Here is a 17921-nt window from a genome sequence, read left to right on the forward strand (position 1 = left end):
TTACTTCCATGCTATTTTTCATAAATTTAAGTTTTAGCTCTTATTGCTTTAACCAGAAGCTCTTACACATTGGACTTGGAAAGAAATTTCTGACTCCATAGGGAATTATTTTTCACACTTAACAATGTTTGATATTGTAGGTGAAATGTCATACCTTAAAAATCCATTCTAAGTTAGTCTGCCTCTGTGACTGGTCTTTGAAATTAACAAGAAATTGATCAGGAGAGCAAGCACAGAGGGACTTAACCTTACAGAAACATTTTTACTACTACTTGCTGGATCATTTTGGTCAGTTTCTAAAGCACATTGAGGATCTTTTCTATCTCTAGATACTCAATTAATATAAACCTGGAATATCCCTCGCAGTGTTATCTCTGATGTTTATTTATGTTTAACAAAGCTAAAGCAAAGAGACATCAGTTTCTCCTTTGTGAAGCAATAGTCGCTTGGTCGTGTCCGACTCTTCGTGATCCCATGGACTGTGGCCCACCAGGCTCCTCTGTCCATGGAATTCTCCAGGCAAGAATACTGGAATGGGTTGCCAGTCCCTTCTCCAGGGGATCTCCCTGACCCAGAGATTGAACTCAGGTCTCCCACACTGCAGGCAGATTCTTTACCATCTGAACCAAAGGGGAAGAAACCCACTTAAGAGGGAAACTTCCTTTATGTCTTCATTAGGAAAACACTGAAGGTTTTGCTGTGTTAGTAGCTGCTTATAAACAATTATCTTTCAGAAGAAGAAGAAGAAAAAGAAAAATATCCAACAACATCATGACACTCTATTACTTTTTCTCAGACTGGCACATATAAGAAACAGTACCAGTTAGTTAAATGCATATATGGCTCTTGGCCTAAATGCTAGCCAAGTTAGATTTAGGAATCTTCCCAAGATAGAATTTGGAGGGAAGGAGGGCTGGAGACTCGTTTATTCTTATCATGAACTCTGGTATCAGACTCTGGAGTCCAAGTTTCTTAGTGGATGGACTTTTGGTATTCTCAAGTATCTCTCTCCAAATATGATTGCCTTACATAATTTTACAGCAGGCACAAAGGATTGCTTCTTTTATGAAACAAGGCTGGAAAATGTTACTACTTGATGGTTCAGTAGAATGACCACTGGCATCTTAAAGAGAAAACCAAAACACAGCAAAGAAACTTCTCTAGTTGGCTTTCTTCTGGATGAAATTCTTAGCATTGTTATTCTACTGTAAAAGCTTTTGTAAAATTGTAAAGTGTGTAGCTTTCATTCTGATTCTTTAAAAGCATTTGCCTGTTTCCTAGGGGATCTCTGTGCTGTGCTTAGTTGCTCAGTCATGGTCCACTCTCTGTGACCGTATGAACCGTTGCCCGCTAGGCTCCTCTGTCCATGGGGATTCTCCAGGCAAGAATACTGGACTGGGTTGTCATGCCGTCGTCCGGGGGATCTTCCCAAACCAGAGACTGAACCAGGTCTCCCACATCATGGGTGGATTCTTTACCATCTGAGCTAGCAGGGAAGCCCAAGAATACTGGAGTGGGTAACTTGACCCTTTTCCGGAGGATCTTCCTGACCCAGGAATTGTACTAGGGTCTCCTGCATTGTAGGCAGATTCTTCACTAGCTGAGCTACTGGGGAAGCCTACCCTCATCAAACTCTGCCCAAATTCCTGCCACAGCTCTTTGCACTACAAGTTCCATATGTTATTTCTACTTATTTGTTTTCTTCAGTTTTAATGTTTTTCTTTCTCTGCTCCTGCATTAAATCAATGTAGTTGATTTCACATTGATTTCTAGATAAAACAATTGGATAAAATTATTCCATGAGATATGAGAGTATTAAAAGTGAAAATGTTAATTGTTCAGTCATGTTTTTACTCTTAGCAACCCCAAGGACTGTAGCCCACCAGGCTCCTCCATTCATGGAATTCTCCAGACAAGAACACTGGAGAGGGTAGCCATTCCTTTCTCCAGGGAATCTTCCCAACCCAGGGATTGAACCAGGGTCTCCTATATTACAGGCAAATTCTTTATCATCTGAGTCACCAGGGAAGCCCATAGTGATGATAACTGGTAGGCAAATCCCCCCAAGAGGAACTAGTATTCTTTGAGAAGAGGGATGAGGGTAGCCTAGATTGAATTCAGTGGAATTATCAGTGAGCCATTTTTTGAGCCTGTGCAAGGAGATGGAGACAGCTTGAGCCTAACAGGGACTGAAACTTTGAAACCAGGGTCATTGAAAACAAACCTATTATTTCTCAACAGATTATATTTTATTGAACCATGTCCATCTTTTCTAAAAATGAAGTAACTAAGACAAGTTGCTTAAAGCAGTGAGGCACCTTTATCCCAGACTCATATGTTCAAAATGCAATTGTTGTAGGGAACGCAAAAGCTCAAATTGCCAGCCAACTGAAGGGGTAATTGTATTGAAGAAAAAGTTAATCTTTATTTAACTTTCCTAAATTATGTACTCAAGCACTGCAAACTGTCATAATCTCCTTGTTTCGAATGAAGTGGATTATTTATTTGTGATAATGGGCACATATGCTCATTAACATGCTGTCATAAACAGCTGTATTAAATTCATTGTGTGTTCTGTGACATAAATAAGGTGTTCAGCATGAGGTTGTTGTTTAAAATATAGGCCCCAGGAAGAACAAAAAAGCAATAAATGCTTTTTAATATCGTTGCCTGGTCTTGAATTCTAAATTTATTTCTGCCTTATTAATGCTACTTGTATGGAAATTGCAGGTATTACTCTAGTGAAATATCTTGACATTTAAGGACATTAGAACTTCTTTCTACTTTCTCATCCTTGGTGTCTCTCTCTCTGGCTGTTCACTGTTGACACCTCAGTATGTTTAGAACAGCATTCATTTGATGAATAGCTTCGACCCATCCTTCTTCTGAAAGTTTCCAAACTGTATCTTGACTTTGAAGATCATCGAGTTCAACACCCTCATTTTTCAGAAGGAACTGAGCTTCTGAGGACTGAAAAGGCTTGTTTCAGTTACACATCTTTAAATACTAAAGCCAGGACCAAGGATTAATTGTCCAGGCTCCTCTCGCAGTATACCAGTGCTTTCCACTAGAGGAATGGGCGGTGATCATTATGTTGGTAACACTAAAACAGCCTGAGGGAAGGACAATTGTATTGGACAGTCAGGAGACCAGGCTGTACCTTTTGGGATATTTCTGCCATTATAATTTATGGTTGACACAGTCCTCACTTGTTATCTTACAATTGATATTAATGTGAGCAACCTTGTAGCTGCTTTCTTTGGGTTCATGACCTAGTTGGATGAAATGAGTGTATGGCAATGAATGATGGGCAAATTTTGACAGAATAAGTAAAGTAACAGACTTATTTTGACTGTGAGGTTCAGGAAAAATAGGTTTGTGGGAGCATGGCAGAAAATACTATGGAGAAACAGTAAGAAGTTGTTCAGCTTTATCTTCGCTGGTAAATGAAGTATTCAAAACTGAGAATATGTCTGCCCATTGGTGCTCGTATGGGTCTGTCCTTTACCAGAATATTGATTATAAGCAATTTAGATGCCTGCTTTTTAAAGGATGAAAAACTGAAACATTTTAACAAATTACAGCAAAAATTGTTCTCATCACAGAAAAATTAAGGAAGCTAGTGATTATTGTCCTGGGGAGATTGAAGCTAAAACATTACTTAGAGGAGGTGATGTTTTTAAAGAAATTAAAATGCTGCCTCAAAAGAACAAGGAGCTCTTACAAAGATGTGTTCTCTCTACATTGTTACACAATGTGATTCAAGAGCAACATGAGATTAAATGGAAGAAAGAAAATTTAGTTAAGACTCTAAGGATGATTCAGTATTAGAACAAGATACCTAGGGATATCGTAGATTCCGTAGTCCCAGAGATAATTGAAAATGAAACAGAAAGTAAGTGAACTTGAATGATTTAGGAATACACCTTTCGGAGCAAAGGGTGAGCCCCAGTGACCTCCTAAGACCTAGTCCAAGTCTTTGATTCAACAACCAAATATTCTGCGAATGCTGTGTTACCCTGGAACCAGCGCTTAAACTAACCATACTTGTTCTGCCACCTCCAGATTCTTAAACAATCTTCTCTTCTGTCTTTTGATTTCTTACATTCATGTATGTTTATGAAAAAAATTTCTAACTATAATATCACCTAGTCTTCCCGGCTCATGAGCAACATTTGGATGGAAGTTAAGATACATCAGGGATTTGTGACTTTAGGTGGTAGCTTTATTGTGTCTTGCTTCTGCAAATGGGATTTCTTACCTATTTAAAACTCAACTGAGCTTTGTTCTAAATAATTTTTCCCATCCTGTTTGGGGTTGATTTTTCTGTTGTAGTTATTAATGGAATACCATGTCTGAATGGATTTTTTGGATAATTTAATTGATAGTATAATCAGAATGCAGAGATAGAAATATCCTCAAATCTTAGCTGACCCACCACTAACCATTACTGCTTTAAGATATCTAGTTTGACTTGGAAAATTTATTAATCTCTTCTAAATCTTCAAGTATGGGTTGATATGTGATGATAGCCTTGCCTAGATTTCTATAAATTCTTAAATTTTCATATGATTACTTTTGGGACCAATAGTTTCATTAGTTGTGATTATCTCAGTTGGACAATTTTTCCCTTCTTTAATACAACATCCTTGCTTTTATTTACTTTTTAAGCCTTTATTGAATTTATTACAATATTGCTTTGCTTTTATGTTTTGGTTTTTTGGCTGCAAGTATGTGGGATCTTAGTTGTCCGAGCAGACAGTGAACTCGCACCCCCTGCATTGGAAGGCGAAGGTTTAGCCGCTGGATCAAGGAAGTCCCCTTTTGTTTTTAAGTTTCACTTATTCTTGCACGTTTTTCAAAGACCCAGATTGTTGGAAAAAAGTTTTGTGAAGGCCAGGGCTTGCCTCGTGAGATCCTTTAGAAGAAGTGAACGTATTTCTCTGTGCTTTCACGTTCCAGCTTTCCAGATCAAGTCTTTCACATCCCTGCACTTCCTGTCGGAGCCCTCGGATGCCGTCACTATGCGGGGAGGGAACGTCCTCCTGAACTGCTCCGCGGAGTCTGACCGGGGAGTCCCCGTCATCAAGTGGAAGAAAGACGGTATCCACCTCGCCTTGGGAATGGACGAAAGGAAGCAGCAACTTCCAAATGGGTCTCTGTTGATACAAAACATACTTCACTCCAGGCACCATAAGCCAGACGAGGGACTTTATCAATGTGAGGCGTCTTTAGCGGACGCTGGGTCAATTGTTAGTCGGACAGCAAGAGTTGCAGTAGCAGGTGAGTGGATATTTCCTTTTTTCCCTCTTCCTTTTCCATCTCTTCTTTTTACTCCTGTTTTTTGAGATTAAAAAGAAATGACTTATCTTTGCAGAAGCAATGTATATTTGTAAGAAAAAGAAAAGTAATGTAAAAACATGTATGCTTATTTTCTCATAGTCTTGGTTGACTTTTTCTCTGAATTAACTTGGAAAATAGTAGAGAATCTCAGGTTAGTCTCATTAACCTGACATTATGAGATTTTCCAAAACAAAATTTCGTTCAACTTGACTTGATGATGTGAGTTTGAGCAAACTCCAGGAGTTTGTGATGGACAGGGAGGCCTGGTGTGCTGCAATTCATGGGGTCACAAAGAGTCGGACACGAGCAACTGAACTGAATGATGAAAAACTGGAGTTTGTGCATATGTGTGTTCTTGTTTTTTTTTTTTTTTTAACCTTTAGAGCAGTGGATTTTATTTTAATTATGTTGGCTATAATATATAAATTCCAAATGAAAAGGAAAACTTTGATTAGTGCCTCCAAATATCTTTACACTTGATAATGTATTGACTCAATAACAGAATAATAAGATGAAAAGTTTTTCTTTTGTATATGTTTTGAAAGGTTGTAGACTTTGAGAGAAACAGTACTGAATATTCTGTAATCCATTTGCCCTACTTATTTTAATTATTATTTTTAAACTTTTTATTTTGTATTGGGGTATAGCTGATTAACAATGTTGTGATAGTTTCAGGTGAACAGTGAAGGGGATGAAAATATCCATCCCAACTCCCTATTTCTCCTCCCCCTTTCCCCCCCAGCAACCATAAATTTACTCTTTAAGTCTGTGAGTCTGTGTCTATTTTGTAAGTAATTTCATTTGTATCATTTCTTTTTATATCCACATATAAGGGGTGTCCCATGATATTTTTCCTTCTCTGTATGACTCACCTCACTCAGTGTGACATCTCTGAGTCCATCCATGTTGCTGCAAATGACATTATTTCACTCCTTTTAATGGCTAAGTAATATTCCTTTGTGTATGCGTACCACATCTTCTTTATCCATTCCTCTGTTGATGGACCCCATTTATTTTTATTAGAGGACAGCTCGTAATTATTTCTTTTAAGAGTTCTGTGGGGAGAGGAGTTAAATTTTTACTCATTTCAGTAATGATTCAGCTAAAAGGTAGGCTTCGGTTCTATTTTGATTTTTTGTTTTTCATTTTGATATTAGACACAAAACAAGGCAAATGTCTCCAACCCTAAATTTAGACCTTCAAGTAGGTTAACAGGTTTGAAGGGCTCCCCAATCGGCTCCTTTCTAACTTAACCACCAGTTCTAGTCACTGAAGTGAATAGGCCATAATGTAGTCGTTTATACTGGTTTCCTTTCCCAGGCTGCAGGTTTTTCTATATCCAGGAAAACTAATGAGGATTCATTTTCAGCAATAGGATGTGCTCGGACCGTCAGGCAGGGCCACCACGTCCCCCTGTGCTCTTCTAGTGAAGATGCAACAGAGTGAAAAATCTAAAAAAAAAAAAAGGGGATTTTTGCCAGAGGATGATAAAAAAAATTAGATCTCATAGATAAACAATGAATACATAAATTCAGCTTCCTGCCACTCTTTTCTGACTTCTTTTCCCCACTAGGGACTCTCTTTCATATTTAGTTAGAGCAGACTCTCCTGGGGCAAAGATGTCCCAGTAAGCAGGGTCTTCCCCTGGGGATACAGTGGTCAGCCATCCTGGTCTAACCTGGAATGACCTTCTTTTAGCACTTGAACGTACTATATCCTGAGAACTCCTTCGGTCCCAGGTAAAGCTACAATAGTTGGTCACCGACCTAATGGTACCCTCCACCCACTTTAGCAATGCTGGACTGAAGCATGGATACAGAATCTCTCCTTTAACTCAAGAGCCATGGGAGGTGGCGTCTGAATCATGGAAACTGAGGCTGTTGGCCACCTGGGATCTCTGAGGGATGGGTGCTGGAATTTGACAGAGCATAGAGTGTAGAGAGAACTGGAAGTCCAAGTTAATGATGATTGATTAAAAAGGAAAGTGGGGCACTTCTCTGGTGGTCCAGGGCTTAAGTGTCCACGCTGCCAGTGTAAGGACGCAGGTTCAGTTCTTCATCCGGGAACTTAAGATCCCACCTACCATGCAGTATAGCCCAAATATTTTTAGAAGTAATAATATAGGTAAAAAGAAAAGTGGAGCAACTGCTGAAGGTTAAGTTAAAAACTGTTTTCCTGGAGTGCTCCAGATGAAGCAGAAAGCATACAGTTTGATTTTCCCACATTTGAGAATTTTCAGACACTGAGAGTCCATCAGTTGTCCACAATACAAGGTAAAAGTGAAAGTTGCTCAGTCGTGTCCGACTCTTTGCGACCCCATAGACTATAGAGCCCATGGAATTCTCCATGGCAGAATACTGGAGTGGGTAACCTTTCTTTTCTCTAGGTAATCTTCCCAACCCAGGGATTGAGCCCAGGTCTCCCGCTTTGCAGACAGGTTCTTTACCAGCTGAGCCACAAGGGAGGCCCACAATATAAGGCAGCTCTGCTGATTTGAATGAATCAGGCCAGTGTTTTGATGCCTCTTCTGAAAGGCACACACATACGTGCTGCTAATGAAAATATCCTGAAAATTTGTGGTTTCTGCTTCCTTTGATCTAGATCCAGTTTTGCATGTTCTGTTTCAATGGCAAGATGAAGAATAACCCCTTCCCAGTGAGATGTTAAAATAAAGTGACTTCGACTTTTGACTTTCATATTCTGTACAAGGATAGGCTGGCAGATTCAGTCACTGAGTTACAATCTCATATTAGATTGTATCATTTCAAGGCAATAAGGCTGTTCACAGCGTTTTAAACACTTACCTTGCTGTTTGGCAACACAGCATACATCACTGTTATGTCTGCTGAGGTTAAGATTGCCAAACCACTGGAATGCACAAGGGGAATATATCTTCCCCATAATAAAGACCATGGGCTGATTTAATCTCATTTTAAAGCATTAGCAGTCAATAAACCAGTCACTCCTAAAAGGTAACAGGTAGCTTTGCTTTAGATGAGAAAAAAATATCTGTTCTCTACCCTCAGGTGCTGTGTAGAGCCCATTTAATAGAATGCTTCTCTTCCATTTTTGCTTTCTCAAAGTCTTTTGATAAAAAGAAATGTGGCAAATGAAATCTGCATTTAATCAATCAGCTCATTTTATGCAATGATCTTGCCATGCACCATTCATTCTGTTTTTTAGTAACTTCTCAAGTGCTCTTTAAGCCCCTGAATGTGCACTTAGCTGGAGAGAAAGGGAGAGTAAGAAAGAGAAGCGAAATGCTACCAGCCCATTCAATATCCTGTTAAACATCTCAGTGTAAGGGACTACTGACTGTCAGTATTTCTGCGAATTGTGAGTTCTATCAATAAGGAACACCTGGGATATTAAATCTCTGTTTGAAAGCAACTTGGCCAGTGCTGGCTGAAACTTGAGACTTGTATTTGTATCCAATTAGCTCTAATCTAAAATGGTACAGTATTTCTCTGCCTTGTATAGAAACTTTAGATTGAGGGCACTTGGAGAGTGAAGCAGAGTCAGACTTTATATATAACTTCTCCTCCTATTCTTTTCATTCAATACCTAGAAAATCACTGGACTTGTTTAGTAGTTTTTCAGTAGATATTTGTTTTACCAGTGAAGATGTGGGACTTTCTACCATCGATGGAGAGTTTTTGGTCCACGTCTTCTTCTTCCACCTCTTTGCTATTGAACTTGATATGGTTAGTTAAATTTGCCTGTTTGGTGTCCCTACTCTTGATGGGAAGAGTTTGATTGATTGTTTGACATAAGATTGATTGATATCTCCATAGTCTACTAGTTAATTAAGTATTAGAAGATGGACTCTACTGGAATATTCACAGGCTACTTGAGAAAATAGAAGGTGTGTGCCAGCTTCCTTGTTTCTTCCCATAACTTTCAGGAGGAGCTTGCATCTGGGCAGGCATGTCTTTCCTGTGTCATCGGTTGTCAGCTATCTGAGCCTGTGGATTCTCCTCTGTAAATAAGACATAATAATAATCTATCTCCTAAGGCTGTGATGCTTTCAAAAAATGTCTCAGATGTAAAGCCATGGTGCAGAGTAGATTCCTGTTCAATAGCAGCAATGGTATATGTAGACTTAATAATGGTTATTATTGTGTTATTACAATTATTACTACTAGGAAATGATAGCTTTCAGTATTCCCATGTGATGGTGCAAAACATATTTGGGGGAGGAGGGAAGAGAGTAATACAGGCTGCAGAACCTAAGCCATAAACAGTGTCTTCTTGGATCAGATATCTGCTCTGCAGTCCATAAGGACCAACTGGCAAGACTGAGCTGAGCTTCCCAAGGGTTGAATCTATGCTGTTTGTTAGCCCACAGTGCCAAAATCAGTTTGACTACAAAATCATTTTTCAAAAGTTGATCTACCATTACGTCAGTGGAGCCGATGTGATTTGTGTTGAGTCTAGATCAAGCAATATCTGCCGTAATTTTTGAGGAAAAAAAACACTGTGGGGCAGTCGTCTCAACCAAGCCTCCTTAATACCCTTCCAACTGAAAAAGGTTCACCTAAGAGAGTTCCAGAAAAACATCTATTTCTGCTTTATTGACTATGCCAAAGCCTTTGACTCTGTGGATCACAATAAACTGTGGAAAATTCTGAAAGAAGTGGGAATACCAGACCACTTGACCTGCCTCTTGAGAAATTTGTATGCAGGCCAGGAAGCAAGAGTTAGAAGTGGACATGGAACAACAGACTGGTTCCAAATAGGAAAAGGAGTACGTCACGGCTGTATATTGTCACCCTGCTTATTTAACATCATGAGAAACGCTGGACTGGAAGAAACACAAGCTAGAATCAAGATTGCTGGGAGAAATATCAATAACCTCAGATATACATATGACACCATCATTATGGCAGAAAGTGAAGAGGAACTCTAAAGCCTCTTGATGAAAGTGAAAGAGGAGAGTGAAAAAGTTGGCTTAAAGCTCAACATTCAGAAAACAAAGATCTTGGTATCCGATCCCATCAGTTCATGGGAAGTAGATGGGGAAACAGTAGAAACAGTGTCAGACTTTATTTTCTTGGGCTCGAAAATCACTGCAGATGGTGATTGCAGCCATGAAATTAAAAGACACTTACTCCTTGGAAGAAAAGTTATGACCAACCTAGAGAGTATATTCAAAAGCAGAGACATTACTTTGCCGACTAAGGTCCGTCTAGTCAAGGCTATGGTTTTTCCAGTGGTCATGTATGGATGTGAGAGTTGGACTGTGAAGAAGGCTGAGCGCTGAAGAATTGATGCTTTTGAAGTGTGGTGTTGGAGAAGACTCTTGAGAGTCCCTTGGACTGCAAGGAGATCCAACCAGTCCATTTTGAAGGAGATCAACCCTGGGATTTCTTTGGAAGGAATGATGCTAAAGCTGAAGCTCCAGTACTTTGGCCACCTCATGCAAAGAGTTGACTCATTGGAAAAGACTCTGATGATGGGAGGGATTGGGGGCAGGAGAAGAAGGGAACAACAGAGGATGAGATGGCTGGATGGCGTCACTGACTCGATGGACGTGAGTCTGAGTGAACTCAGGGAGTTGGTGATGGACAGGGAGGCCTGGTGTGCTGCAGTTCATGGGGTCGCAAAGAGTTGGACACGACTGAGCGGCTGAACTGAACTGAACTGAACTGAAGCTGCATCTACAGGAGTTGGTCTAGATTGAGAGTTTAACATAATCTCACCTTCAGGGAAAAAAAAAGAATAAATAATGCCAATATGTAAGAAAACCAGATCACTATGGAGCTCCTTCAGATAATCATGAAAGAACCATCTTACTCATTTTTCCTAATTAAACCACCACCACACAGCCACCATCCAAATCACCCACCTACTCACATGACCACTTGCCCTTCCACTTCTCCTGCAGGGCTCAGAGAAGCTCAGTTCAGTTCAGTTCAGTTGCTCAGTCATGTCTGACTCTTTGTGATCCCAAGGACTGCAACACGCCAGGCTTCCCTGTCCATCACCAACTCCCAGAGCCTGATCAAACTCATGTCCATTGAGTTGGTGATGCCATCCAACCATCCCATCCTCTGTCGTCTCCTTCTCCTCCTGTCTTCAATCTTTCCCAGCATCAGGGTCTTTTACAATGAGTCAGAACTTAAGTGCTTCGTCTGCTTGTATTCACACTCTTTGGGATGAATGGGGACCCTCTCTCCTCTCCAGTGTGAGGAAACACTGACTGCAGGATTTATTATAGAGCACATATGCCCAGGTAGATTCCTTTTTTGTTAATTTTTAAGCACTTACAGCTTGAATATTGAAACCATTGACTTGCTTTTTTAAATAATACTTCGCTCTTTGCACAATGTATTTAGTGGCATTACCTCATGATGCTCAAAAATGTTCTGAAATTTAGATACTCAAAATGACAGAGAACACACTGACAAGAGGTAGTTAATGACTGTCTATGGGCAGAAACTAGAATTCAGATTGTCTAACTGGCACACACTTATTCTCTTCTCTTTTGCTTCTCACTGTAAGGACTGGGCTTCCCTGGTAGCTCAGCTGGTAAAGAATCCGCCTGCAATGTGGGAGACCTGGGTTCAATCCCTGGGTTGGAAAGGTCTCCTGGAGAAGGGAATGGCTACCCACTCCAGTATTCTGGGCTGGAGAATTCCATGAACTGTATAGTAAGAAGTAGGGTTAAGGATACTGTGAATAGCTTCCCACTTATTCAGTCACTTATTTTTTTAATTAATGAAACTCTCAAAAATATAAACTAAGGGGAAAATAATAGTAGATTTCATTTATCTGATTATTCGTTTGAAAATGTCAATTCTTTATGGATGTAGGGGTTCAGAACAGCCCTCCCCAAGATGTGTTACTTTTGCCATATGGATTATTTTGAGCTAAGAGCAGATAGTGAAGGACAGGAAAGCCTGCTGCGCTGCAGTCCATGGGGTTGAAAAGAGTCGGACACAGCTTAGCGACTGAAGGACCACAAAAGAAGGCAGTGGAGATCCGGTGGGCTCAAGAGAAGGTACTCTCTGTCTCTTAACAAATGAAGACTTTAAATTGGGGAATTTTTTTTTTTCCCAGAAAAAGAGTTATTATCAGAGATACATTTTATCTAAGTGCCCCATCTACATGGCAGGACAGATACCTTATTACCAAATGTCTGCTCCTCATATTCCTGTGAGTGACCCTCTTGTCCTTGGAAGCCCTGTTGTGCATCTCATTCCTTAGCTCAGGAGGGAATACATACCATGTTTTGCTTTTCTGTCTTTGAACTTCTCATATATGTGGGATCTCTTACATTCTCATGTATCTGGGATTTTCATATGTACAAAATTAATTATTATGTTCTCCTATTAATCTGTCATGTCAATTTAATTCTTAGACCATTTAGAAGAACCTAGAAGGGTAAACGAAATATTTTTTTTCTCTCTCCAGCATGGGAAAACACTATGATTTGGATGTTTTCTTCTAAGATAAGAAGACTTCCCTATCATAAGTATACATTAAATAATAACACAAGATAAATCTTTCCTGAAAGGGAGAGAATATGTGATTTTTAAAATAAGCTTATAAATAATCTTCGTAGGTGCAAGATTTTGGTTATCTTTTATCTTGTTAAGTGGTTTTATAATTCAGGCCAAATTTGCATTTTTTTTTCTATTTCTTGAAAATCAAGAAAATAAAAGGCCAACTAAATTGCATTTACTTGAGTTGTTATTTCATTCAGGAGCATTTTTTTTTTTACTTCCTTATTACAATAGATGTTTCAAGATGCAAATTGTAGCACTCTGCTTTTAAATAACACAGGCATTATAATTAAAATTCCCCTGAGTTTAAAAAAAATAGTTACTTGAGGAGTTGTTTCAGTGAATTCTCTTCCAGAATGCCTCCCATTTAAATGAGTTATGAAATAATTAGTGAAAGCATATTATGGTGAGAGGAGCTAAAATTGCCTCAGCAGAATGGAGCATTTTGTGAAATGATAACCTGACCTTTACGTTTTTACTTAAAAGAAAACAGGAAAGGGAGCTTGTCTTAAGAGAAGAGAGAATAAACTACAGTGCCTCGGGCCACTCAAATGTTATAGAGAGGAAACAGCAACGGAAAAAAATGCTCATATTCCTTTTCTCTACAGAAACAAATATAAGGATCTTGCCTAGAAGGTCAAGTTCACTCAGTGAAGCAAGTTGGAAAATGTATCCCAGTGCCCTAGAATGCTCTCAAAATTCTATTTGGGGGAAGGTTCAGATACAGAGTAAAGTTTTAGATTTTTTACTGTTGGAATATTATTTATTTTCAAATGGTAAGCAGGAAAATTCATTGTTCTAACTGCATAATTCTTAATGGTCTTTATTATCTTCATTTAGCTAAATGTTCCTTTTGCTTTGTGGTTAAAACAAGAGCTAGAAAGAAAATATAAGGAAGAACTGTGGTATTGTAAGTAATTGTATGTGTGCTAATCTTATAATTTTCTTTTAGTTTTATTGCCAAATAAAACTAGAATAATCACTAATATTGTCCTAATGCCTACTTACTCACACACTCCCACACCCTCAACTTAAATAATTGCAGTTTAAAGAGTAGGTTTTTAGTTGCCTCCTTCCTAAGTCAGTTAACTGTGCAATAAAATTAGTATAGAAATATATAACTGAAAAAATATGCAGAGTAGAAAGACATCTTCTACGTGATAAAAATTACAAAAACAAACCTGACAGGGCTTTTTATATTAGAAACGCCAACAAAATAACTTTAAAAAATCTTCCAACCTTTCATTTCCTTTCCTTTGTTATGAATTCTGATTCATATGACAATGGAAATAGCTAATTATTCATTCTAAAATTCAGTATCTTAAGAGCACTTTTTTTTTTCATTCCACCCTTAAGCTAGTTACAGTGTGATTTTTGCTGGTGCTGTAATAAAAATCAAGAGTTAATGTCTAAAATAATAATACTCTTTAGTGATACTAATATTAAATAGTAAAATAGTACAGTGGTGTGTGTGTGTGTGTGTGTGTGTGTGTGTGTGTGTGTGTGTTAGTTGCTTAGTTGTGTCTGACTCTTTGTGACCAAGTAAACAAAAACTCTTGAATTCTAGAAGACCCCTTTGGAATGCAAGAGGGTTTTTTTGTTGTTAGTTGTTTGATAAGTGTCAGACTAACAAAGATAAATCAGAGAAAGTAGATAGACCAGGTGGCATCACTGTGAATCTCTGATGAAATGATGATTGATGATTCCTTTAATGAAACATTCTTACTTTTATGAACCTATCACTGGTACTGATTTTTTTCCTGTTAGGTTTTATGCCTATGCTAAGTATATTAATTAAATTTAGTATTACCTAAAGATCTCTGAATGAAGATACTTACATTAGATGCAGGTTTCTTCTGCAAACTAAGGAAACATTCAAACTTAGGGAATGTTCTAAAAACTAAGTTAGAAGAAATCATGGAAAATCAGTGTATGTAGTCCCTAAATCGTCTTAGACTTTTCCCATCAAGATTCATACGCAGAGATGAGCGTACAGATACCATCAGTGAAAGCATACCTCTTTAGGAGAAGGCTTGCTGTGTGCTGTGCTTAGTCGGTCAGTCGTGTTCAACTCTACAACCCCATCAACTGTAACCCACCAGGTATTGCTTTTTTAATGGTCTACTTTTATACTTACAAGATATATATATATATATATTCCATATTCAATAATCTAATTTGTGGGTCATTTATCATATAATTGCTAAATTTGCCTATTATTCAGTAGGTGTGAGAGTTAGGATAAATCATAGTTGATTTCTGCTGATTAGGCAGCCATTAGTGTGCAAAAAGGAGCCATGTATTCTTAAAGTAGCAGTAACTTGCTTTGGACCATTATGAATTTAGCATAAAACAAGAGCAACAAAACAATGATAAACATTTTTGATAGCAAATAAATAATCACATTAAATCCCAAATATATCTCCTCATTTCGCAATATACTGGGAATGTGTATATGTATTACTATACACACACATACACACAGACACACATATATATATAAGAGTTGACTCATTGGAAAAGACTCTGATGCTGGGAGGGATTGGGGGCAGGAGGAGAAGGGGATGAGAGAGGATGAGATGGCTGGATGGCATCACTGACTCGATGGACGTGAGTCTGAGTGAACTCAGGGAGTTGGTGATGGACAGGGAGGCCTGGCGTGCTGCGATTCATGGGGTCGCAAAGAGTTGGACATGACTGAGCGACTGAACTGAACTGAACTGATACATATATATACACACACACTCATATAGTACAACATGACATAGTATTTTCAGAGCTACATTTTGAAAGTTCTTTGGAGACTTTGTATAAAAGACAAAACCTCTTGCCTTAGTCCCAGAAGTCAGAGTGTTTTAAATTGAAAGGCACTTTGGGAAACTGTCCCAAAGCATCAGAAAAGCAGTCTTTTTTTTTTCAATTAATTTTTCTTGTGTGTGTGTGAGAAGCAGTGCATATTTCACACACTCCTTAACTGGGGCTTGTCTCTAAATGCCATTCAGATATCAAGGAACCAGCTGTAGTGAGGCCCCGTAGAGCTGTGAGGCAGTGAGAATGTGACTTATAAGGAGAAATTTATATTTGGTCTCTATCCCAGTAATGTCGCAGGGCTCCTAAAAGCTTAGGATTTCCTAAGTGGTGAGAGTCTTTTGTTACATGAACGAGGTTGACTTCCGAACCCCACCTCGGGATGGGGGCTGGTTGCCTGGGGAACCAAGCTTGCCAGTGAAGAGAGTGATGGTACTTTCCGTCTTACCCCCATGACTTCAGGTGGAGGAAAGGATCTGGGGGTTGAATTGATCAGTGATGTCTGTGATTTAATCAATCCTGCCTGTGTAGTGAAGCCTGCATAGAGACTCAAAAGGAGAAGGGGCCTAGCGAGTCTAGGTTGGTACCAGGTGGGGGTGTTGGGCTAGAGTCACGGTCATGGTTATAACGTCAGGCTCATGGGTGTGCAAGCTCCACAACCTTTCCGTATACCTTCCCCTGTGCGTCTCTTCCATCTGGCTCTTCCTCAGTCGTCTCCTCTCAAGATAAACTGGTGACCCAGTGAGTAAAATGTTTCTCTAAGTTCTGTGAACCACTCCAGTAAATTAACTGAGCCCAAGGAGGAGGTCATTAGGAACCTCAGATTTATAAAGCCATTTAATCAGAAGCACAGTTAACAGCCTGGACTCATGACTGGCATCTGAAGTGGGCAAGCAGGGAAACCGTCTTGTAGGACCAGATCCTTAACCTGTGGAATCTGATGCTGTCTCCCAGCAGACGGCTAGGTGTCAGAATCCAGTGGGACTGTAAGGGCACCCATTGATGTCCAGAAAGTTGCTGGGGGTGTGGGAAATCACCTTCACACACACATTGGAATTAAGTTCAGGAACCCAAAAGAGCTGGTCTAATTTCTAGAGGATGATAAAGTCCCAAGGTTGTATGCCTAACTTGGAATCTAGTGAGCTCAGGTTAGTGTAATTACATGTAAATAGTTCTACAGATAATGGTATAAGTGGGGATGTATGTGTATAAGAGAATCTGTATTCTGTCGCCTATTGATCCCCCATTATGACCTTTAAACAACTGAATTTACCCTATCTGTAAGCAGTGGCACCCCACTCCAGTACTCTTGCCTGGAACATCCCATGGATGGAGGAGCCTGGTAGGCTAGTCCATGGGGTCGCTAAGAGTCAGAGATGACTGAGCCACTTCACTTTCACTTTTCACTTTCATGCATGGGAGAAGGAAATGGCAACCCACTCCAGTATTCTTGCCTGGAGAATCCCAGGGACGGGGGAGCCTGGTGGGCTGCCATCTATGGGGTCGCACAGAGTCGGATATGACTGAAGCGACTTAGCAGCAGCAGCAAAGCCTCTATGTCATATAAAAAAACAAAATTTAGCTGATTAAATTTAAAGATCTAACTGGTTTTACTAAATGATTCATGAATCAAGCAACATTCCATCTAGCAGATAGGAACTCCAAGGAACTGAACAAAATTTTTAAAAAAAGCCGTATAGGCAGAAGTGGAGGAAAAAGGAAATTTCTAACAAGGAGTGGATTGTTTCAGACAAGGTTGTTTTCCTTTGCAGGAAGTGTGTGTTAGTTGCTCAGTCATGTCCAAGTCTTCAACCCCATGAGCTGTAGCCCACAAAGCTCTTCTGTCCATGGGATTCTTCAGGCAAGAATACTGGAGCGTGTTGTCGTTTCCTCCTCCAGGCGATCTTCCCACCCCAGGAACTGAACCCGCGTCTCTTATGGCAGGCAGGTTCTTTCCCTCTAGCACCACCCGGGAAGCCCTGGGGGTCTGTTAGGCAGATTATTTTACTAATGCTGACCAAGTAATTCAGAGGGACTATTAAATGTGTGTGGTTAGCACAGGTGACTTCCTCTTAGGCCTGTTACTTGTTTTTTTGCTGTTGTTGTCTTTTTTAAAAGTACTTTTAAATCTCTTGATTTAAAGTTATAAAAATCTGTTTGATTTGTAGTCCCTCTAATTTGTTTTCCTTTTAGACACACGGATAAAAAATTTATTTTTTAAAAAATATATTTGTCCTTTGTTAAATTGTAACCTGAATCTTT

General features: G+C 39.3%; 1 protein-coding gene across 1 annotated transcript in view; it reads left to right on the plus strand.

Moving 5' to 3' along the window:
• The first annotated feature begins 936 nt into the window (after positions 1–936).
• The window catches only part of DCC (DCC netrin 1 receptor), an 813847-nt gene continuing 796862 nt past the window's right edge, over positions 937–17921 (plus strand). Inside the window, 2 exon segments of the mRNA XM_068993780.1 lie at positions 937–1014; positions 4956–5283. Of these exon segments, the coding sequence (XP_068849881.1) occupies positions 937–1014; positions 4956–5283 (406 nt within the window).

This window comes from Capricornis sumatraensis, chromosome 21, assembly GCF_032405125.1.
Source record: "Capricornis sumatraensis isolate serow.1 chromosome 21, serow.2, whole genome shotgun sequence".
NCBI classification, from domain to species: domain Eukaryota; kingdom Metazoa; phylum Chordata; class Mammalia; order Artiodactyla; family Bovidae; genus Capricornis; species Capricornis sumatraensis.